Source organism: Rattus rattus, chromosome 1, assembly GCF_011064425.1.
Source record: "Rattus rattus isolate New Zealand chromosome 1, Rrattus_CSIRO_v1, whole genome shotgun sequence".
Classification (NCBI taxonomy): Eukaryota; Metazoa; Chordata; class Mammalia; order Rodentia; family Muridae; genus Rattus; species Rattus rattus.
This window is the reverse complement of record NC_046154.1, coordinates 158,431,713-158,457,388: the sequence shown is the minus strand read 5'-3', so window position 1 is coordinate 158,457,388 and position 25,676 is coordinate 158,431,713. Positions and strand designations below refer to the sequence as shown.

At 35.9% G+C, this 25,676-nt stretch overlaps 1 protein-coding gene across 3 annotated transcripts; it reads left to right on the top strand.

The window, feature by feature from the left end:
- On the top strand, window positions 1-24,661 carry LOC116889888 (vomeronasal type-2 receptor 116-like). Of its 3 annotated transcripts, none has more exons than XM_032890710.1 (6): window positions 1-197; window positions 2,597-2,832; window positions 4,944-5,755; window positions 18,405-18,632; window positions 21,223-21,346; window positions 23,757-24,661. In XM_032890710.1, the coding sequence occupies exons 1-6, from the start codon at window positions 1-3 to the stop codon at window positions 24,659-24,661; spliced, it is 2,502 nt and encodes an 833-aa protein (XP_032746601.1). The 3 variants fall into 3 exon arrangements, with proteins under 3 accessions (XP_032746601.1, XP_032746602.1, XP_032746600.1); XM_032890711.1 differs by having other exon boundaries at window positions 2,597-2,879; window positions 4,943-5,755; window positions 23,907-24,661; XM_032890709.1 differs by having other exon boundaries at window positions 2,597-2,879; window positions 4,943-5,755.
- The last annotated feature ends 1,015 nt before the right edge of the window (window positions 24,662-25,676 follow it).

Here is a 25,676-nt window from a genome sequence, read left to right as displayed (position 1 = left end):
ATGTTTATTTTGATGGTAGTATTTTTCCTCCTCAACCTTCCACTTCTCATGGCAAATTTCATTGATCCCAGGTGCTTTTGGAGAATAAATTTGAGTAAAGTCAAGGAAAAAAAATTGGATATAAGTTGTGCTTTCATCATTGGAGCAGTTCAGTTGCCTGTGGAGAAAGATTATTTCAATGAGACTTTGAATGTCCTGTAAGTGCATTTTTATTTTCAATGTAAATGACATCTTCCATATTTCTTGAGTGTTCTGAATATGAATGTTAGGTAAATCATTGAGTTTTTTGCCATGTTTCTTAGTCTGAACACCACAAAACAAGCTTAATTATTTTACAGATCCAATCCTATTTTCTCCTTTTAATTATTCCAGTGAAAGTATTGTTTTTCTTCAGGATGACCTCTGACTTAAAGACTGGAAGTTTAGGAATAAAGGAATATCTACATGGATCTTTCACTTAAATCCCTCCTAAAAACAGTTTATGTTTCATACCAAAGAGTGATGACTTATTGAATTTGATGCCATAATGTTTTATCCCAAGTACTTGCAAATAAATGGTCATAAATTCTGCTTACAATTCTTCCATCAATATCTTTCTCCTAGAGCATATGCTGATTCCAGTAATATTCATGGTGCCTCTGGTTATCAAAAACTTTATATTCATGCAAACTAACCCTTTCAATTTCATTGCATGTGGTCACTTCTTGCCTACAATGCTTCATCAATTTTGGAAAGAGAAGATCTTTACACTCAGAAATTCGTATTTCATATGAATGCATGTATGTATATGTTTGCACATAATGAGTATGGAATATTTAGTTCATTAGAGGGCAAGACATTCATTTGCTTTAAAAGATAAAATCAGAAAGACCTGTGACTGTGTGCTTTACAGTATTCATGTACAATCACTGGCTTTTGTCTTTTATAAAGCACAGTTTGGCACTCTGTCTTTTGAGTAAAATATATTTGAAACATATGGAATTAAATGATATGTTTACATTCTTGATATAGTGAGGCTATCAATAACAGTGGTGATGGCTTATGTCCGTTCTCACAGGCATAGGTTACATTTGTGGAGTGGGACAGTTGTAAAATTTGAGAACAGATTAGATTTTTGTCATTGTTTTAGAAACATGTCTACTTTTTGCATGTCTATGTTGGTTAATCTCGGACCCCTTTATGATATTTATATCTTAAGAGACTTTTTGCAGTTATGTTAGAACATATAGGTTCACATATTACCAATGTGATATCAATAATCATTTTAGTGAGTTGCTGAGAGTTGTTTTAAAACATAGCCCTTTAGAATGCTAGGCTACACAGACAGCTTAAGTAACTGATGTTTCCTAAAATTTCACTGAAGGAAGTAGTTTGAGCACTGCATAAGTTTTATTCTTAAGTTACTTTTTTATATTAGTAAAATGTTTAATTGAAAATTTTGTGTGTGGTAATAGAGAACATCATAAAATTGCCAATTTTATAGAATATAGAATGAAAACACCAAAGAGATACAATTTTTGGTGAAAACCTAATTGTATTTACCTCAAATTTAATCACTAAATATATAGGAATATGTTTGCTGTTTATAGATCAGATTATATTAAATGACAAGGATGACATTGGAGATATTATTCATTACATAAACATAAACACAATGTAGCATTATTTCACTCACACTGTCTTGTGGCCCACTTTAATTACAAAAAAATGAACATATTACATCAAAATTTCTTCTATATTATAAACATATAATACCGGAAAATACAAGTATCCCTGCAATTTATTTATTTTCCTTGTTCTCAGTAGGATGCTAGCATTATTTCATTGTAACTGGAAAGGTTGTCAAAGACATGTACTATAAATTAAGTTATAATGATGAGAAGTACCCAGAGTGAGTATATCACAGTCCTTTGTAAATAGAAAGTAGGTGAATGTTGCTTGGGTGGTAGAGCAAACCCTTAATTACTGCCCTAAGTACCTGGTACACGTGTATAGCTGCACATTTGAAGTGAGTATAGCATGTAGTAAAGTATCTTATGAAACACTCAGATAAAATTGATGAAGCTAAGAAGTGCTGACAGGAAAGTAATATAGCTGTCTCCTGAGAGGCACATACAGAACATGTCAAATACAGAGGTGAATGCTAGCAACTAAAAATTGAACTGAGAGTGGGATCCCAGTTAGAAGATTAGAGAAAGGATTGAAAGTGCTGAAGGGGCTTGCAATCCCATAAGAGCAACAGTGCCAAACAACCAAAGCTCCGAGGGACTAATCCACATGACTCCAGCTTCATATGTTTTGTCCATATCTTTTGTTTTTTCTTTCCTTTCTAGTCAAACACTGAAAAGCAAAGATGGATATCCTCTCTGTAAAGGATGTAAATACCATATCTTATTTATGGGAGACACACTGACATGAGCTTTTGAAGTGTTTGTTATTTTCTAGGTTATCATGTCAACTCAATATCACAATGAAAGACAGCTATTTCCTTCTTTACAAGTCAGATGCAGAAATATCCAGTACAGAATGGTACTTATATTGAGTATAATTGATCATATACAGACATCTGTCCATAATAAAAACTGCTGTTTTACAGAAAAAGAACTAAAACCAACAAATATACCTTGGCATTAGCCTTTTCATTGGATGAAATCAACAGGAATCATAAACTTTTACCAAATATGTCTTTGGTTATAAAACATACTTTGAGCTATTGTGATGGAAATACTGCACTCCATATATATAAAGAAAAATTTTATAAGCCCTTTCCTAATTATATGTGTAATGAAGAGACTATGTGCTCATTTCTGCTAACAGGAATGGATTGGAGGAAATCTATGACACTTTTCAGCAACTTGGACACCTTCTTATTTCCACGTGTGAGTTTTCACAGGCAAGGAATTCTTCACATCATTTTTCTTTGGGAGACTTTAATAGATATTATGAAAATTAATAGATGAGATTGTACTTGTACTGATATCAATCTATATAGTTCAACAGTACTTCCTAATCAGAGATATGATAGACCTTCTACTAGGCGTGACTCCCTGAATTTGACAGATTCCAGAAAGGAAGAAGAGAAGATACCACAAAGAACTGAGTCTGGCATGGTGTCAGCGAGAAACTTACAGCCTTGACTGACTAGCAGTCAGAATGTTTCTTAATTTATAAAAATCTCATTAACCAATGATTTATTGATGTTGTTCCAAAAACTAGAAAATATTATCTCTATCCCCAGATATCTGTTATCTTCTTCTTTAGTTTAGATATCATTGTTAACATTTCAAATAACACATTTATCACTTACCATCATAGTGGTGTTATAAGTTTAGTTATCAGTGATGTACTGTGATGGATCAGAATTTTATTTTACAAACATTTTCTCTATAAGTCAACTTTTAATTATCTGGAATACTTTTTTCCAAAGGCATGAGGACAAACCATTTTTAGCCTGGAAGGTCATAACAATTTGTTATGTTAGCCATTTTACTAACATTTACATTTATTTACATTTTGCTATATCTTTTGGTTCTTTTATATTTTTGGTTGTGAGCCTAGCCTTTAACGGCTGAGCCATCTCTCCAGCCCCATTTTGCTATATCTTATCTTGCTTTTCATTAACTTCCTCCTCATAAGATACAAGAGTGGACATTCATAAGTGAAATTTTCTAAGAAAGAGGGGTTATGGGGTTCTGATAACTCCTTCTTTCATATCTTTCCAAATGATTATTTTTCCATCATTATAAGATACTTTGTATTTTAGAGATAACTCCATTCAATCTAACTTTGTTTCTGTCTAATTGCATGAAGAAATACAACTTACGAGTCTAATATATTTTGCAGCAAAATTATTTGGTTATCTAGTGCTTCACTCCTTCTTTAAAAGGGGAACAAGAATACCCTTGGCAGGGAATAGTGAGGCAAAGTTTAGAACAGAGGCTAAAGGAACACCCATTCAGAGCCTGCCCCATGTGTGGCATATATATATATATATATCTCCACCAAACTAGATAAGATGGGTGAAGCAAAGAAGTGCAGGCTGACAGTAACCGGATGTAGATCTCTCCTGAGAGACACAGCCAGAATATGGCAAACACATAGGCTGATGCCAGCAGCAAACCACTGAACTGAGAACGGGACCCCCGTTGAAGGAATATTAGAAAGGACTGAAAGAGCTTGAAGGGGCTTGAGACCCCATATGAACAATAATGCCAAGCAACCAGAGCTTCCAGGGACTAAGCCACTACCTAAAGACTATACATGGACTGACCCTGGACTCTGACCTCATAGGTAGCAATGAATAGCCTAGTAAGATCAAGGTGGAAGGGGAAGCCCTTGGTCCTGCTAAGACTGAACCCCCAGTGAATGTGATTGTTGCGGGGAGGGCGGTAATGGGGGGAGGATGGGGAGGGGAACACCCATAAAGACGGGCAGGGGGAGGGGTTAGGGGGATGTTGGCCCGGGAACCGGAAAAGGGAATAACATTCGAAATGTAAGTAAGAAATACTCAAGTTAATAAAAAAAATTTTTAAAAAAATATGTGTTCCTAAAACCTAAAGAAGTATTATATATCAAATTTTCCTGTTAAATAGTACAGGAAGTATTTCTGTATTGAGGCATAAATGACTTTTTGAAAAAAAATTAGCCAAATATCCACAAGTTGTAAATATATTAAAATTTCTCCAAACATTGAATACACAGACATCAAGACAAAAACGGTATGACAGAACAGAAGTCATTATAACATACAAATATGTTTTGTTATATCTTTTTCAAACAGCTATGCTTGCTGTCCCCATTAAAAGTGGATGTAACAGTCTTCCACTTTTGCTCATTTGAATCAATGATGAGAGGAAAAGTCAGAGATAATCAACTGTTTGTGAGTAAATATGATTACATGTTTTTAAGTGAACTATAACTCATGCTGCTCTCTGTATTGTAGTTCCTCCAGATTTCCTATGGACCTTTCCAAACCATCTTCAGTGATAATGACCAATTTCCCTATCTCTATCAGATGACCCCAAAGGACACATCACTAGCATTGGCCATGGTCTCCTTCATACTTTACTTCAACTGGAACTGGGTTGGCCTTCTCATCTCAGATAATGATGAAGGCAATCAATTTCTGTTAGAACTAAGAAAAGAGACCCAAAACAAGGAAGTTTGCTTTGCCTTTGTGAATATGATGAAAAGCAATGAGTTTTCATTTGATTATAAAACTGAAATGTACTACAAACAAATTGTGACATCATCCACAAATGTGATTATCATTTATGGGGAAACAGAGAGTATTATTGAATTAAGCTTCAGAACGTGGCAATCTCCAGTTATGCAGAGGATTTGGATCACCAAATCAGAGTTGAATTTCCCGACAAGTAAGAGAGACTTAACTCATGGCACATTCTATGGCTCTCTGGCATTTCTACAGAACCATGGTGAAATTTCTGGATTTAAAAATTTTGCAGAGACACGGTACCATCTCAGAAGCAGAGATTTAAATCTATTAATACCAGAGTGGAAATACTTTAGCTATGAAATCTCAGCATCTAACTGTAAAATATTGAGGAACTTTTCATCCAACGCCTCATTGGAATGGCTAACAGGACAGATGTTTCACATGGCCTTTAATGATAAGAGTCATAGTATATACAATGCAGTATATGCCATGGCACATGCACTCCATGAAAATAATCTGCAAGAAGTTGATAATCAGGAAATAAGAAATAGGAAAGTAGCAAGTACTCACTGCTTGAAGGTAGTGTTTCATTCTTTTTCCTGTTTTTATTGGATATTTTCTGTCTTTACATTTCAAACGTTATCCTTTCATTCACTTCCAACCGCCCTCTCCCTAATTCTATGAAGATGATCCCACTCTCCCAACCCCTCTCATTTTCCATCTCATAGAGAATTACGTGTTTTGGGAATATAGGTTTTATAGTAGGATCTGATAGTTTTTAAAATTCTTCAGTTTCTCATATCACCCTTTTAATTTCTGATTTTGTGAATTGGGATGCTGTCTCTGTGCTCACTGGACAGTCTGGCTAACGGCTTAGGTATATCTTGTTGCTTTTCTCAAAGAAATAGCTCCTGGTTTTGTTTAATCCTTGTATAGTTCTTTTTGTTTCTACTTGGTTGATTTCAGCCCTGAGTTGGATTTTTCCTTTGTCTATTCCTCTTGAGTGTATTTATTTCCCTTGTTCTTGAGCTTTCTTGTGTGCTGTCAACCTCTGTCAATCTGCTAGTCTGCTTTTTTTTTTTTAAGTCACTCCAGCTATGAGATCTCCTCTTAGCACTGTGCTCTTTGTGCCCAAAATGTTTTGGTACGTTGTACCTTTTTTTCATTACATTCTCAAAAGATTTTAATTTCTTTATTTCTTTCATGACCAAGTTATCATTTAATATAGTGTTGTTCATCTTTCATGTGCATGTGGGCTTCCTGTTTTTTGTTTGTTTGTTTGTTCATTTGTTCGTTTGTTTGTTTTTTGAAGACCAGTCTTAGTCCATGGTGATCTGATTGGATGCATGGGATTATTTCAATCTTCTTCTATCTGTTGAGGCCTCTTTTATGAATGATTATATGGTCAGTTTTGGAGAAGGTTCCATGAGATCCTGAGAAGAAGGTATATTCTTTTTGTTTTAGGATGAAGTATTTTACAGATATCTTTCATTCCATTTGGTTCATAACTTCTGTGAGTTTCAATGTGTCTCTCTTTAATTTCTGTTTTGAGGATCTGTCCATTGATGAGAGTACAGTGTTAAACTCTGACTATTATTGTGTGTGATACAAGGAATGATTTAGCTTTAGTAAATTTATTTAATGATAGTGTGTTCCATGGCATTTAGAGCACAAATGTTCAGAATTGAGAGTTCATATTGGTAGATTTTTCCTTTGATGTAGAAGAAATGGCCTTCCTTAACTTTTTTGATAACTTTTGGTTGAAAGTTGATTGTATTCAATATTAGAATTGCTACTCCAGTTTTTTTCTTGTGACCATTTGCTTGGCCTTGTTTTCCAGCCTTTTACTCTGAGGTACTGGCTGATTTTGTCACTGAAGTGTGTTTCCTCTATACAGTAAAATGCTGAATCCTGTTCATGTATTCACTATGCTAGTCTATATCTTTTTATTGGGGAATTGAGTACCTTGATAAGAGACATTAGGAAGCAGTGATTGTTCTTCCCTGTTATTTTTGTTGATAGAAGTGGAATTATGTTTGTATGGCCATCTTATTTTTGGCTTGTCAAATGAAGATTACTTTCTTGGTTATCCTAGAGTGCAGTTTCCTGACTTGTGTTGCAGTTTTCCATCTATTTTCATTGTAAGCCTGGATTTGTTAAAAGATATTGTGTAAATCTGGTGTTTTGGTTTTTTGTTTTTTGTTTTGTTTTGTTTTGTTTTTGTTTTTGTTTTTTTTATGGAATGTCTTGGTTTCTCCATTTTTGTTAATTGAGATTTTTGCTGGGTATAGTATCCTTGCTGGCATTTCTCTTCTCATAGGGTCTGTATGGCTTGTGCCCAGGGTCACCTAGCATTGATCGTTCTATTGAGAAGCCTCATATAATACTGATAGATCTGTCTTTATATGTTACTTGACTATTTTTCCTTACTGATTTTAATAATCTGTCTTTGTTTTGTGGATTTGGTGTTTTAAGACATATTTCTTGGATATTTCTTGTTCAATCTACTTGGAGTTCTGTAGGCTTCTTGTATATTCTTAGGGATCTCTGTTTTTGGGTTAGCCAAGTTTTCCCCTATAATTTTGTTGAAGATATTTACTGGCCCTTTAATTTGGGAATCTTCACTGTCTTCTATATGTATTATCCTTAGGGTTGATCTTCTCATGGTTTCCTGGGTTTCCTGAATTTTCTGGGTTAGGGCCTTTTTATATTTTGCATTGTTTTTGACTATTGTGTCAATATTTTCTACAGTATCTTCTGCCCCTCAGATTCTTGCTTCTATCTCTTGTATTTCGTTGGTGAATCATATGCTTATGACTCCAGATCACTTTCTTAGGTTTTCTATATCCAGGGTTGTCTTCTTTTGTGATTTCTTATTGTTTCTCTTTTTATTTTTAGAACCTGGATGGTTTTGTTCAGTTCCTTCACCATATTGGTTGTGTTTCCCAATAACTCTTTAAGGGATTTTTCTGTTTTCTCTTTTAGGGCTAATGCTTGTTAATTGTGTTCTTCTGTATTTCTTAATGGGAGTTATTTTTGTCCTTCTTAAAGCCTTCTATCATTATCATGAAATGTGTTTTTAAATATGAATTTTCTTTTTCTTCTCTGCTGGGGTATCTAAGACTTGCAGGCCAGAAGGATCCTATCACAGGCTCCTCCATGGTTCCAATGCCCTATGTGGTTCTCAAGGGTCCTTCTTTGTACAGTTATCATAGCAAAACTGGGCACTCACTTGTGGGCTTAGGAGTGAGTGCATTCCTGAAAGACCAGCTCTCTCTGAGCAGGTTATGGATCTGGAGGCTGTAGGAGAACCTTAGCTTTGGGTGCAGATGGAGACAGGGATATATAGTGTTTCTTCTAATAGATGATGGTTCATGTCTTCAATTGCATTGCCATTTAAAATCTCTCAAATGCACACACTTAATGAAATAGGAAATAATTTCCAAAATAGATTGGTTTCTGAACATTTTTTAAGAAAAAGAAATTTAGTGACTTTTATAAATGGAATGGAAAACAAAGGCACAGTTTATCAATTAAAATGTGTAGTTTCCTAGTTAGCATCTGCATATCCATCAGCATACTCCTACAATGTTCAATATAAACATTGCTTCTTCATGAATTATCTCTAGGATGAGAATACGAGTTTTTCTATATACTCATCAATTGTTTGGAAATCATTCTAAGGAATGATTTTCATTAGGTCCTCCATTATTCTGTCCACAGTGTTGCCTCTGGTAACTCATTTGGTTTCTGAGAGTAATTAAAGATATTGTGAATAGAATATTTTTACAGGATATTTTTAATTTACATTTTAAATATTATCCTCATTCTCTGACTCCCCCTCCAGAAACCCAATATCCCATCCACCCTCAGCCAGCTTCTATAAAGTTGCTCTCTCACCCAACCACCCACTACCTCCCAGCTTCCAGACCTGACATTCCCTTACACTGAGGCATTAAGACTTGACAGGAGCAAGGGCCTCTCCTTGAATTGATGTTTGGCAAAGCCATCCTCTGTTACATTTGCAGCTAGAGACATTGGTCCATCCATTTGTACTCTTGGTATGGTGGATTAATCCCTGAGAACCTTGGAGTTCTGAGGTTTAAGGTCTCTTGATAGTGTTGTTCTTCTTATAACGTTGCCAAATTCTTCAGCTCCTTCAATACTTTCTCTAACTCCTACATTGGGGACCCTGTTCTCAGTTCAAAGGTTGGCTACAAGCATTTGTCTCTGTATATAACAGGCTCTTGCAGAGGTTCTCAGGAGACAGCTATATTAGGCTCTTCTCAACAAGTACTTCCTGACATCCACAATATTTTCTGGGATGATACCTGTATATGGGATAGAGTCCTCAGGTGTGATAATTTATAAATGGCCTTTCTATCAGGTTCTGCTACAAAATGTATCAAAATACTTCCCCAGTGAGCGTTTTTGTTCCTCCATATAAGACGGTCTAAAGCAGCCACACTTTGTTCATCCTTCTTACTGAGTTTCAGGGCGTCTGGGAACTGTATTTTGATTATTCCATTCTTTTGGGTAAATAGCTACTTATAAATGAGTGCACACCATGCACAGTATTTTGTGATTTGGTTACATCACCCAGGATGATATTTTCAATTTCCATTAACTTAAGAATTTCAGGAAGACATTGTTTTTAAAAACTGAGTAGTATTCAATTGTGCAAGTGTACCACATTTTCTGTATCCACTCCTCTATTCAAAGATAGTTGGATTTTTTTTTCAGGTTATAGCTATTATAAATAAACTACTTTAAACATAGTGGAGCATGTGTCATTGATATATGTTGGAGAACATTTAAGGTATATGTCCAGGAGTGATATAACTTGGACCTCAGGTAGTACTAACACCAATTATAGGAGGAGCCACCCAAGTGATATCCAGAGTAGTTGAACCAGGTGGCAATCCAACCAACAATGGAGGAATGTTCCTCTTCTACACAGCCTTGCCAACATCTGCTGTTACCTGAATATATGATCGTGTACATTCTGACCTGTGTGGGGTGGAATTTTAGAGTTGTTTTGATTTGCATTTACCTGATGACTAAGGATGTTGAATACTTTTTAGGTGCTTCTCATGTATTCGATATTACTCAATTGAGATTTTTTTCTCCATCTTTATTAAATTGGGTATTTCTTATTTACATTTCAACTGCTATTCCCTTTCCCGGTTTCTGGGCCAACATCCCCATAACACCTCCCGCTCCCATTCTATATGGGTGTTCCCCTCCCCATCCTCCCACATTACCGACCTCCCCCCAACAATCACATTCACTAGGGGTTCAGTCTTAGCAGGACCCAGGGCTTCCCCTTCTACTGGTGCTCTTACTAGGCTTTCATTGCTAGCTATGCAGTTGGAGCACATGGTCAGTCCATGTATAGTCTTTGGGTAGTGGCTTAGTGCCTGGAAGTTCTGGTTGGTTGGCATTGTTGTTCATATGGGGTCTCAAGCAGCTTCAAGCTCTTTCAGTCCTTTCTAAGATTCCTTCAAAGGGGGTCCCATTCTCAGTTCAGTGGTTTGCTGCTGGCATTAGCCTATGTATTTGCTGTATTCTGGCTGTGTCTCTCAGGAGAGATCTACATCCGGTTAGTGTCAGTATGCACGTCTTTGCTTCATCCATCTTGTCTAATTGGGTGGCTGTATATGTATGGGCCACAGATGGGGCAGGCTCTGAATGGGTGTTCCTTTAGCCTCTGTTCTAAACTTTGCCTCACTATTCCCTCCCAAGGGTATTCTTGTTCCCCTTTTAAAGAAGGAGTGAAGCATTCACATTATGGTCATCCTTGTTGAGTTTCATATGTTCTGTGCATTTAGGGTAATTCAAGCATTTGGGCTAATATCCACTTATCAATGAGTGCATACCATGTGTGTTTTTCTCTGATTGGGATACCTCACTCAGGATGATGTTTTTCAGTACCATCAATTTGCCTATGAAATTCATAAAGTCATTGTTTTTGATAGCTGAGTAATATTCCATTGTGTAGATGTACCACATTGTCTGTATCCATTCCTCTGTTGAAGGGAATCTGGGTTGTCTCCAGCTTCTGTCTATTATAAATAAGGCTGCTATGAACATATTGGAGCATGTGTCTTTGTTATATGTTGAGGTATGTATTTGGGTATATTCCCAAGAGAGGTATAGCTGGGTCTTCAGGTAGTTCAATATCAATTTTCTGAGGAACATCCAGACTGATTTCCAGAATGGTTGTACCAAACTGCAATTCCACCAACAATGGAGGAGTGTTCCTCTTTCTCCACATCCTCACCAGCATCTGCTGTTACCTGGGCTTTTGATCTTAGCCATTCTGACTGGTGTGGGGTGGAATCTCAGGGTTGTTTTGATTTGAATTTCCATTATGACTAAAGATGTTGAACATTTCTTAAGGTGTTTCTCAGCCATTTGGCATTCCTCAGCTGTGAATTATTTCTTTAGCTCTGAACCCCATATTTTAATAGGGTTGTTTGTCTTCCTGCTGTCTAACTTCTTGAGTTCTCTGTATATTTTGGATATAAGCCCACTATCAGTTGTAGGATTGGTAAAGATCTTTTCCCAGTCTGTTGGTTGCTGTTTTGTCCTAACAACAGTGTCCTTTGCGTTCCAGAAGCTTTGCAGTTTTATGAGATCCCATTTGTCAGTTCTTGATCTTAGAGCATAAGCCATTGGTGTTTTGTTTAGGAAATTTTCTCCAGTGACCATGTGTTCCAGATTCTTTCCCACTTTTTCTTCTATTAGTTTGAGCGTATCTGGTTTGATGTAGAGGTCCTTGATCCACTTGGACTTAATCTTTGTACAGGGTGATAAGAATGGATTGATCTGCATTCTTCTCCATGCTGACCTCCAGTTGAACCAGCACCATTTGCTGAAAGTTCTATCTTTTACCCATTACATAGTGTTGTCTCCTTTGTCAAAATCAAGTGACCATACATGTGTGGGTTCCTTTCTGGGTTTTCAGGTCTATTCCACTGGTCTATCTGTCTGTTTCTGTACCAATACCATACAGTTTTTATCACTATTGCCCTGTGATACTGCTTGAGTTCAGGGATAGTGATTCACCTGGAGGTCTTTATATTGTTGAGGATAGTTTGAGCTATCCTGTATTTTTTGATATTCCAGATGAATTTGCAAATTGTTCTGTCTAACTCTATGAAGAATTGGGTTGGAATTTTAATGGGGATTGCACTGATTCTGTAGATCACTTTTGGTAAAATGGCCATTTTTACTATATTATTCCTGCCAATCCATGAGCATGGGAGATCTTTCCATCTTCTGAGATCTTCTTCAAGTTCTTTCTTCAGAGGCTTGAAGTTCTTATTGTACAGATCGTTCACTCACTTGGTTAAAGTCACACCGAGGGATTTTATATTATTTTGGAATATTATGAATGGTACCATTTCCCTAATTTCTTTCGTGGATTGTTTCTGTTTTGTGTAGAGGAAGGCTACTGACTTGTTTGAGTTAATTGTATACCCAGCCACTTTGTGGAAAGTATTTATCAGGTTTATTAGTTCTCTTGTAGAACTTTTGGGATCGCTTAAGTATCCAATCATATTGTCTGCAAACAGTGATATTTTGACTTCTTCCTTTTCAATCTATATCCCTTTGATCTCCTTTTGTTGTCTGATTGCTCTGGCTAGGACTTCGAGACCCATATTGAATAAGTAGGAAGAGAGTGGACAGCCTTGTCTAGTCCCTGATGTTAGTGGGATTGCTTCAATTTTCTCTCCATTTAGTTTAATATTAGCTACTGGTTTGCTGTATATGGCTTTTACGATGTTTAGGTATGGGCCTTGAGTTCCTGTTCTTTCCAGGACTTTTATCATGAAGGGGTGTTGAATGTTGTCAAATGCTTTCTCGGCATCTAATGAAATGATCATGTGGTTTTTATCTTTCAGTTTGTTTATATAGTGGACTGTGTGGATGATTTTCCATATAGTAAACCATCCCTGCATCCCTGGAATGAAGCCTACTTCATAATGATGGATGATTGTTTTGATGTGCTCTTGGATTCGGTTCCCAAGAATTTTATTGAGTATCTTTGCTTCAATTCTTGCAAGGGAAATTGGTCTGAAGTTCTCTTTCTTTGTTGAGTCTTTGTGTGGTTTAGGTATAAGAGTAATTGTGGCTTCGTAGAAGGAATTTGTTAGCGCTTCATCTGTTTCAATTTCATGGAATATTTTGGATAGTATTGGTATGAGATCTTCTATGAAGGTGTGATAGAGTTCTGCACGGAACCCATCTTGACCAGGGCTCTTTTTGGTTGGGAGACTTTTAATGACTGCTTCTATTTCTTTAGGTGTTATGGGGTTATTTGTTCCTGATTTAACTTCGGTACCTGGTATCTGTCTAGGAAATTGTCCATTTCCTGCAGATTTTCAAGTTTTGTTGAATATAGCTTTTGTAGTAGGATCTGATGTTTGTTTGCTTTGATTTTTGTTTTTTTGTTTTCTTTTTTTTCATTTCCTCTGGCTCTGTTCTTATGTCTCCCTTTTCATTTCTGATTTTGTTAATTTTGACACTCTGTGTGTACTCTGATTAGACTGGCTAATGGTTTATCTATCTTGTTGATTTTCTCAAAGAACAAGCTTTTGGTTCTGTTAATTCTTAGTATAGTCCTTTTTGTTTCTACTTTGTTGATTTCAGCTCTGAGTTTGATCATTTCCTGCCTTCTACTCCTCCTGGGTTTATTTATTTCTTTTATTCTAGAGCTTTTAGGTGTTCTGTCAAGCTGCTGATATATGCTTTCTCCTGTTTCTTTCTGCAGACACTCAGAGGTATCAGTTTTCCTCTTGGCACAGCTTTCATTGTGTCCCATAAGTTTGGGTGTGTTGTACCTTCATTTTCATTAATTTCTAAGAATTCATTAAATTCTTTCTTTATTTCTTCTTTGAGCAGGTTGTCATTGAGTAGAGAGCATTTTTCACATTCCATGGATATGAGGCCATTCTTTCCTTATTGTTATTGAGGACCAGCTTTAGCCCATGGAGGTCTGATAGGACAAGTGGAATTATTTCTATATTTCTATATCTAGTGAGGCCTGTTTTATGACTGACTATATGGTCAATTTTGGAGAAAATACCATGAGGTGGTGAGAAGAAGTTATATCCTTTTGTTTTAGAATAGAGAATGTTCTATAAATATCTTTAAATCCATTTGGTTCATGATTTCTCTTAGTCTGTCTATGTCTCTGTTTAATTTTTGTTCCCATGATCTGTCCATTGATGAGAGTGGGATGTTGAAATCTCCTATTATTGTGTGAGGTGCAATGTGTACTTTGAGCTTTAGTAAGGTGTCCTTTATGTAAGTAGGTGCCCTAGTATTTGGAGCATAGATATTAGGATTGAGAGTTCATCTTGGTGGATTTTTCCTTTGAGGAATATGAAGTGTCCTTCTTTATCTTTTTTGATGACTTTTGGTTGAAAATCGATTTTATTCGATATTAGAATGGCTACTCCAGCTTGCTTCTTCAGGCCATTTGCTTTGAAAGTTGTTTTGGAGCTTTTACTTTGAGCTAATGTCTGTCTGCCTCTGAGGTGTGTTTTCTGTAGGCATCAAAATGTTCTGTCTTCATTGCATATCCAGTTTGTTAATCTGTGTCTTTTTATTGGGGAATTTAGTCCATTGATGCTGAAAGATATTAAGGAATAGTGATTGTTGCTTCCTGTTATATTCGTGTTTGGATGAGAGATTATGTTGGTGCTTGTCTTCTGTTTGCTTTGTTGCAGAATGATTAGTTTCTTGCTTTTTCTATGGTGTAGCTTGCCTCCATGGGTTGGGTTTTTACAATTTATTATCCTTCGTAGGCCTGGATTTGTAGAAAGATCTTGTGTAAATTTGGTTTTTTCAAGGAATATCTTGGTTTCTCCATCTATGTTGAGAGTTTTGCAGAATACAGTAAAATGGACTGGCATTTGTGTTCTCTTAGGGTCTCTATGACATCTGAAATCTGTCCAGGATCTTCTGGCTATCACAGTCTCTGGTGGGAAGTCTGATGTGATTCTGATAGCTCTGCCTTTATATGTTACTTGACATTTTTCCGTTACTGCTTTTAATATTCTTTCTTTGTTTTCTGCATTTGGTGTTTGACCATTATGTAGCAGGAGGAGTTTCTTTTCTGGTCCTATCAATTTGGAGTTCTATAGGCTTCTTTTATGTTTATGGGCATTCTTTAGGTTAGGGAAGTTTTCTTCTATCAATTTTTAAAAATATTTACTGGTCCTCTGAGTTGTGAGTCATCACTCTCTTCTATACCTATTATCTTAAGTTTGTTCTTCTCATTGTGTCCTGGATTTCCTGTATGTTTTGGGCCATTAGCTTTTTTCATTTTACATTATCTCTGAAAGTTGTGTCAATGATTTCTATGGAATCTTCTGCTCCTGAGATTCTCTCTTCTATTTCTTGCATTCTGTTGGTGATTCTTGTATCTACGGCTCCTTGTTTCTTCCTTTGGTTTTCTCTATCCAGGGTTGTCTCCCTCTGTGCTTCATTTATTGCTTCTATTTCCATTTTTATTTCTTTCACCTGTTTGATTGTGTTTTCCTATAATTCTTTCAGGTATTTTTGCATTTCCTCTCTATAGGCTTCTGCCTGTTTATTTGTGTTTCCCAGCTTTTCTCTAAGGGAATTCCTTATGTCTTTTTTTGAAGTACTCTATCATCATGATTAAATGTGATTTTAAATCATGTTTTTCTGGTGTGTTTGAATATTCAGTGTTTGCTTTGGTGGGAGAGGTGGGCTCCGATGATGCTATGTAGTCTTGGTTTCTGGTGCTTGGTTCCTGTGCTTGCATCTTGCCATTTCGTTGACTCTGGTGTTATCTTGTTCTGCTATTTCTGAGAGTGCTTAGACCATCCTATAGGTCTGTGTGTCCGGAATGCTGTAGACCTGTTTTCCTGTTCTCTTTCAGCCAGTTATGGGAACAGAATGTTCTGCTTTCAGGTGTGTAGGCGTTCTTGTCTACTGATCTTCAGGTGTTCCTGAGAGTGTGTCTCCTGAGTCCACCAGGCAGGTCACTTGGACTTACCTCTGGTCTCTGGCTGGGAGTTGCTTCTCAGAGCCAGATTTCAGCTCTCTATGAGGGCAGCAACCAGAAGAGCCTGCCCCACCTTTGCCCTGGACCCTGTGCACACAGGGCCCAGATGGTACCAAGTGTTTTCCTCTAGAGTCTGCAATGTGGGCAGAGACTAGTCTCCTCTGGCTTCCCATGTCGGTCTACCCCTCTGAAGGTCTAGCTCTCCTTCCCATGAAATTTGGTTGCAGGGAGCTGTTTGCCCGGGTCCCTTCAGATCATGGCGGTGTCTGGACCATATCCTTGATTGCCCTTATCTTCCTGTTACCAGAGGCCCTATACAGTTTCCTCCTGGGACAGGGATGTGGACAAGGGTGGGCAGTACTGGATGTCTCTCCTGCCCTGCAGTTTCAGGAGTGGTCACCTGTCTGGGTGGTGAGCTCTCTCTCCCACGGGTTTTGGGAGCAGGGAGCTATGGGTCTGGATCAGGGAGGTTCAGGCTCTAGCTAGAAACTGGAAGTGCTGGGTCCTGGAGGAATTTTGCCTCTGTGAGTACTGAGTCCACCAGGCAGGTCACTTGGAGCAGAAAATTGGTTTTGCCTCTTGTTCAGAGCCTGGAGTCGCTTCTCAGATCCTGGTTTCAACTCTCCCTGAGGGCAGCAACCAGAAGGGCCTGACCAGGGTTTGCCTGGGACCCTGTGCACCGGGGGCCCAGATGGGGCTAGGCGTTTTCCTCTAGAGTCTGAAATGTGGGCAGAGAGTAGTCTTCTCTGGCTTCCCAGGTGTGTCTCAAGAATTCTTTTTTTAGCTGTGTAGCACATTCTTTTAAAGTGTATTTCATTCTCTGGAGCCTAACTTCTTGAAGTCTTTGTACATATTTGTATCAATACTATATTGGATATAGGATTGGAAAAGATTTTTTTCTCAATTAGTTAGTTTATGTTTTCTACTGACAATGTCCTTTTTCCTATGGCAGCTTGGCAATTTTATGAGGTACCATTTGTACATTCTTGATCTTCAGCATATGTTATTTGTGTTCTGTAAAGTAAATTTTCTCCTATGCCCATGTGTTTAAAGTTCTTCCCCAATTTCTTTTCTATTAATTTCAATGTACTTGATTTTAGGTGGAAGATCTTGATCCACTTGGCCCACTCTCTCCTTCTTTTTTCAATATAGTACTTGAAGTCCTAGCCAGAGCAATTAGGCAGCAAATAGAGGTCAAAGAGGCAAATTAGAAATAAGTTAAAATATCAATATTTGCAAATGATATGATAGTATACTTAAGTGACCACAAAATTACACTCGAAAACTCCTACAGCTCATAAACAACTACAGCAAATTGCCTGGATATAAAATTAACACAATCAAATCAGTATACTTCCTCTACCCAAAGATTAAACAGACTGAGAATAAAATTACGGAAATGACAACCTTCACAATAGTCACAATTAAGACAAAATACCTTGGTGTAACTCTAACCAAATATGTGAAAGATCTATGTGACAAGAAATACAAATCTCTGAAGAAATATATTGAAAAAGATCTCAGTTGGTAGAAATATCTCCCATGCACATGTATTAGCAGGATTTATATAGTAATAATGGACACCTTGCTGAAAGCAATAAAGAGATTCAAATAAATACTCTTGAAAATACAAAGTCAATTTTTCAGAGATAGAAAAAGAAATTTGTATATTCATTAAGAATTACAAAAAAGACAAGAATAGCAAAAACTACTCTCAACAATTAAAGAACTTCTGAGTGAACCACCATCCCTAAAGTCCAGCTTTATTACAGAGAAATAGTAATAAATACTGCCTGGTGTGAGGAAAGAATCAGTCAGGTAGGGTAGATCAATGGAATAGAATTGATGACCCAGAAATGAACCCACACATCTATGGTCACTTCATCTTTGACAAAGGAACTAACACTATCCAGTAGAAAAAAGACAGCATTTTCAACAAGTGATCCTGTTTCAATTTGAAATCACCATGTAGAAGAAAGGAAATTAGTCTATTTTTATTGCCATGTAAAAAGCTCAAGTCAAGACCGCCACATAAAACCAATTTCATTTCTCAAATTGCTATTGTTGTGATTTTTCTCTTTCTTTCTTTAAATGGTGTTGCCTTAACTACAAAATTATAATTTTACATTTTATGACTTGAAGGAATGGTATGTACATTTTTGTGCAATGCTTGTCTTTCAGCTAAACTCCTTTCTCAGAAAAACCCACTTTACTAATCTTCTTGGGGACAGAGTGATTTTAAAACAGAGAGAGAGAGTGCACGAAGACTATGACATTGTTCATATTCAGAATTTCTCACAACAGCTTCGGATTAAGGTGAAGATAGGAAAGTTCAGCCCATCTTTTCCACATGGTGAACCCTTTCACTTATATGGAGAAATGATGGATTTGGCCACAGGAAGTAAAAAGGTGGGTGTGTACTAACTTATTCATTTATGCTACCCAGCAGTAACACTGCAAAATATTGAAATGAAATATTTTATCACATCAGGAACCAATTTGGAGGCTCCTGTTTTATCTTTCCTTTTTTCATTTTTAACATATTTTTAATAATTCTCTGAAGATTTCATGCATGCATAAATATATGTTTGTCACATCAGAACCATTTTCTGAAATATAATGACTATAAAACTGTTCTTCACCACTATTTGATATTCTTTTTTTTAAAGTGAACAATATTCTCTTCATATCATTGTTATTATTACACAGTAATCTCCTCCCTTAACTTAAATCTCTGGAACATATATAGATACTAGTGAGACTAATGGTACACTTATGAAACACTAAGAGTCATAATTCTAACCTTTGTCCTTATACTCACAAATGTTTTCTCATAAAATAGAAGGACATATACCAAGTTCACCAATGAAGACAATTTCAGAAATTCATATTCACGGAAACATCAATTTTTCATAAAGTTGAAAAACGCCTTCACACTTTTAAGTTAGATGATCAAAATTTCAAAGGAATAAGTAGACAGGACTAGTATACCAGACAAAGAAATAGTTACTAATACCTATTAAATACAGCAGTAACAGCAACCAAACCAAAGAAAAAAATTAAGTTTCAATTATAGTTGAATATTTTTATAATATTCTCCAAATGAAATCAATGACAAAAAGCTTCTTTTTTAATTTTATAATATTCCTTGGTAATTTCAGAAGATGTGGAGTATCTTTCACATACTAGAGGAGAACTTTTCTTTATTAAACTGTAGGTAAACATTTAAATGTGTAATAAGAAAAAAGGAAAATAGATAACAATATCATTGATTGATAAGTATGGATTAATTCTTGACTAAAACATCTAACAAAGGAATATAACACACAACAAAAGATCATACTCTGAGAACAGAGAGAATTAAATCCAGAGATGCAAGCATGGTTCCACATATGCAAATTATTTGAGTGTAATATATTGCACAATATAGAATTGCATTATTTACTATAAACATTCAGAAAAGGCTGTTAACCATGACCAGAGATAAAGAAATCAAACAAGCGATAGAACAGAAGGAAGACATATTGGTATGATATTTTCTTTCACAAACACCTTGAAAATATATAGAGAAAATTATTATCCATGAAAATCAGAAAAAAATAACAAGTAGTTTTATTGTTTCATGTTTTTAATCCAAGCACTTTAGGAGCAGTGGTGCAAAAATCACTTTTACTTATCAGTCTGTACTATATTGTAAGCCTAATCCTGCCATGTGTGATATGGAGATACTAACTTAAAATAAATAAACCTGAAGCACAAAAGTATGCCATTTCTAGGACAGTAACTCAAAATAGTCTTTAAAATATTAGAGTGTAAACATAAATGATGGTGAGGTGTAAAAGAGAAAGATATACTCTGGTCTGTATTTTGCCAATTAATCTATGGATACTTCATGGTGAGACCCTGTAGGTCACTACCTAGCACTTTATTATTTTCAACCATATTAAACCAGTATCTGCATATTCCACTTTTTCACATAAAATTTCTCATGCTTTAAAATGATAATTTATTCAAGATCATATTTTTATCAGATTAAAAGACACACTGTCCCTCTTTCAATGTCTTCAAATACTAACTTGCTTCTCTATTGCTTTCATTACATTTCATCATAAGGAATGTGAGGAGTGATTTGATGTATGGTTTATAGTCAAAGAAATACAAATATGCATATCTACAGACTGGAACCAAGGCATAGATCTAAAAAGCACACTATTTACTGGCAATAATGCCCACAGTGAGATATGCAATCTTATATCAATTGCCAATTAAGAAAATGCTTAAAACTTATGAAGGCAGGCCAGTGTTGGTTGAGAAAATATTTGAATTAAAGTTCCCTCTGTCTGTTGACATTACTTCGTGCAGAATTGAAAATAATTAACTTTTTTTTTAAAAAGAAGGCTGCAATATCTAGTTTTTACACACAGCTCACCATCAGTTCTTTTTTTTCCTTAATAACTAGACATTGAGAATTATCTACAAATTCTTCAACACATTTCCATTATTCACAGCTGGTCATTAAAAATAGACCCCATATGAACAACAATGCCAACCAACCAGAGCTTCCAGGACTAAGCCACTACCCAAAGACTATTCATGGACTGACCCTGGGCTCCAACCGCATAGGTAGCAATGAATAGCCTAGTAAGAGCACCAGCGGAAGGGGAAGCCCTTGGTCCTGCTAAGACTGAACCCCCAAAGAACGTGATTGTTGGGGGGAGGGTGGCAATGTGGGGAGGATGGGAGGGGAACACCTATAGAGAAGGGGAGGGGGAGGGGTTAGGCGGATGTTGGCCTGTAAACTAGGAAGGGAAATAACAATCAAAATGTAAATAAGAAATACTCAAGTTAATAAAGATGGGAAAAAAATAAAAATAGACCGGGTGAAATGGCAATAATTTGGTGTACATAAAACAATCTCATTGAATCTTAATATACTAATATAAAACATAAAAGGAATAGCTAAAACTCATTATTAGTATGTGTATATTTTTTTTCTCAGATGCCATCCTCTGTGTGCAGTGCAGATTGTAGTCCTGGATTCAGAAAAATCTGGAAGGAGGGAATGGCAGCCTGCTGTTTTCTTTGTAGCCCATGCCCTGAAAATGAAATTTCTAATGAGACAAGTGAGTGTTTGCTGCTCTGAAAAATCCTGCAAATATATATTACTCTTGTGCCCCCCCCGGGGTTATAAAGTCAACTAAAAGGCAACTGTAAATATAAAATATATCACTTTTCTAATATATGTTTTAGATATAAAAATAATTAATAAACTCATGCCAAAAACAAACAAACAAACAAACACATATACCTTGTGCCTTGAAACACATATTGACTCTTTGAAAATTCATGACAGATTACATTTTCATAAAAAAAAACCTTTAGGAAATAAAACTGCAATATGAGGGAATTCTACTCAAGATTTTTTCCAATAATTATTCTACTGTAAAAAGAACCATGTACATTATATTTTAGTCTCTTTTTTAAAAAAATTAAATTTCATCAATACATCCATCATGGTATGAATATGATTATTCACACCATGTACATAGAGGGGCACATGAAGAATAAATGTAATAGAAAATCTATTGGACTATGTTATGAGATGGCTAGGTACAAAATCTATGTTCTCTGTATGATTAATATAGAAGGTAAATGTGTTTGAAAATTTATGAGAAACTGCTAAGTACGTAAAATCCTGAGGATCATGTTCAAAGCCAGATGTGATATGAGTCGAGAAAGCAAGGGATAAAGGATAACCCATGATTTAGAATATATGATGAGACTCATATTCAGCACATTACAATCCACATTCATTATTAAATTATTATTTAGGATTGGCAACATGCATAAAGTTTGTTGTTAGCTTTTCAATTATGTTGCCTTTCAATTTAAATAATGAATTAAAATTATCAAAAGACATATGATGCCTGTGAGATGGTATAGCAGTTAAGTCATTTGTTGCTAAGGCTTACAATCTGACTTAATTCCCATGATGCATGAAATAGAACCAAGCAATGTCCTCAGAAGGTCTCTTTTGAAGTCATGCATTCCAACATTACACTATGCTCTAAAATAATTTCTAATAGTATACTGAAATTTTTTAGATTTAAAAACAAAATAATTAATATTTTTATCAAAGAATTCCAAAAAATTCCATAAAACATTTCATTATAATAATTGTTATGTATGTGGAATGGGTAATACATGTACAGGTACACATAAGAGGAAATAATACTCCTGTAGTTAAAATTTACATGCACTCATGAGAAAACAGTCCTGGGATCTGAACTTAGGTTCTCTGCTAGAGTAAAACATTCTATTTAGAGCTAAACCAATTTCTTAAGGTTTTAGACAACTTATCAAATAGCTCTGCACAAAGGCATTGTTCTAGATAAGAATTCTGGAAACCAAAGAAGCACAACAACATACTATGAAATGACATAAAAATAATTTAAAATACAATCACATTTAATGTTTTAGCCATGATGGGAATTACAACTTAAGAATGAGATGTTATTGCTTAAGGAAAAACAACCTGGGTTACTATACTTGCTCAAGGATTCCACTGTTACTTTACTGGATTTGTTTCTCAATACTGATTTTATCCTTGAGTACATTCATAGGCACTGAGGGAATGGAGGTGAGGCAAGGATGAAAATGCTCAGCATTCCAAATGAAGAAGGGATCAAAGCAAAGTACTTCTTAGTACCAAGTATTTACACAGTGTCTTTTTTGTTTGTTTCTTTTTTATTTTGTTTTCTATTTCTTCTTCATTGCTAATATTAGTGTAGCTCAGGAACAAAAGTCTTAACTATTGTTTATTTATTGCCAGATGAAGAGACATCTAACGGTTTATTTCTTTAATGTTTTCTACTTTTCAAACATCAATATTATATCTTCTCTCATTTTCTACCTTCTTATGAATCATGTAATTAACCACCTAAATTCAAAAATGTCATTTTTACTTTTACATGAACACATACTTATAAATATGAACACATGCACACAGCAAACCTGTTCAATTGAGTGGTATTTCTATGTCAATGACTGTGAGATAGTGAATTATCAAGAACCTATTACAGTTATTTCTGTAGTAAAGTCAGAGTCCTAATATATCACAGGGAATAAATTCATAAATCAGTTAATTATCTCAGAAAACAGTGAGTGTAGGGTTTTGTATTTATAAAATATACCCAAAAAGTCTGGTTTATGAAGGCATCACCTCTCAGTTCAATATTCAACTTGATATCAATATAGAACAAACACTGGTTTTAGAAATCTTTTCTGTCTGATAACATTGAATATGATATAATCAACAAAGTTAAATAAACAAAGAAATAATTTCTTGGTATTATTTTTCCTTACATCTTTATGAACATTATGAAAGGAAAGCAATGCTTTGCAGCAATGTCCTTGAAATTACATTGTCAGCATCAAAGGTAGCATTGCTATGCTTCTTTCAACACCCTTACTTGAAATACCTTGTAAATAATGTTTCTAAAGTAGTACTAACTAAATCTCTTTGGACATCAGATATGGATCAGTGTGTGAATTGTCCAGAATACCAGTATGCCAACACAGAAAAGAGCAAGTGCATTCAGAAAGTTGTGACATTTCTAAGCTATGAAGATCCCTTGGGGCTGGCTCTTGCCTTAATAGCCTTCTGTTTGTCTGCCTTCACAGCTGTGGTACTTTGGGTCTTTGTGAAGCACCATGACACTCCTATTGTGAAGGCCAATAACAGAATCCTCAGCTACATATTAATCATGTCACTCATGTCCTGTTTTCTGTGCTCTTTTTTCTTCATTGGCCATCCTAATAGAGGTACCTGTATCTTACAGCAAATCACATTTGGAATTGTATTCACTGTGGCTGTTTCCACAGTTCTCGCCAAAACAATCACTGTGGTTCTGGCTTTCAAAGTCACAGACCCAGGAAGAAGGTTAAGAAACTTCCTAGTATCTGGAGCACCCAACTACATTATTCTCATATGTTCCTTGTTGCAATGTATTCTGTGTGCAATTTGGCTAGCAGTTTCTCCACCATTTGTTGATATTGATGAACATTCTGAGCATGGCCACATCATCATTGTGTGCAACAAGGGCTCCATTGTGGCATTCTACTGTGTCCTGGGATACTTGGCCTGCCTGGCCCTTGGAAGCTTCACTATGGCTTTCTTGGCAAAGAATCTGCCTGACACATTCAATGAAGCCAAGTTCTTGACCTTCAGCATGCTAGTGTTCTGCAGTGTCTGGGTCACCTTCCTCCCTGTCTACCATAGCACCAAGGGCAAGGTTATGGTTGCTGTTGAAATCTTCTCCATCTTGGCATCGAGCACAGGGATGCTTGGATGTATCTTTGCACCCAAAATCTACATCATTTTAATGAAACCAGACAGAAATTCTATCCAAAAGATCAGGGAGAAATCATATTTCTGAACAAATATTTCAGGAATTCTGTCAAACATAAAGTTGGTATATAACCACCAACTATTTGGTTTTAGTGCATATGTATAGTTTTAGAATCACTCTATCTGGAACCTCTAGTGATATCTAGAGATAGCATATCTACCAACTTTGTATACCTTGTCCATAATAATCTTGCACTCATTCACCTCTTTAGTTTCCTCTGGGAAAACTACATTTCTCAAATTGTTATTAAATTTTATTCAACATTATTCATTCATGGAGATTTCCTCCCTAGTAACATCAAATTCATATGTTACAGCAGTTGAATCTTTAACCTTATATAGTTTATGAGTTCCAGGACAGACAGGAGTTACACATAGAAATCATCTCACAAATCAAACAATTAATCAGATTAAATATAAATTAAGGGATCCACAAAGATAAAAATCAGAATACATTTTCTGATTTCTAGTAGGAACATATTCATGACAAAATACTGTGTGTATTTACAGTTGTTCTTCCAGTTTTGGTCAGTAATCTAAGGTGGAAATGTTTTTTTTTTCTGATCTCAAACACAAAAATATTATAACGAAAAATGGACAGAAACTAGGGACCACTGTGTTTGAATTAGGGAATAATTGGAGTATCCTGAAAAGGAGGGTGACCCAGAGGACGACCAGAAGTCTTAACTAACATGGACAATCAAGAATTCTCAGACACTGCACCTCTAACTAAGCAGCATACAAAAGCTGATATGATGTCCCCAACACATATGTAACATAAGATAGCCTGATCTGGCCTCAGTGAGAGAAGACACATTTAACCCCCAAGAGACATGAGGCTCAAGGAATTGGAAGGTGTGGGTATTGGGGAGGTGCAGAGTTTCTCTTGAGCTAGGGGAAGAATTATGGGATGAGGAGGTGTCAGGGGGCAGTGTGGGAAAGGAATAATGAGTACAAGGTTAAAAAAAGAATAAAAAACTAAGAAAATTAAATTAATAGACTTGTAGATATATTAACAGGCTATTATATTGTAGTTATGGAAG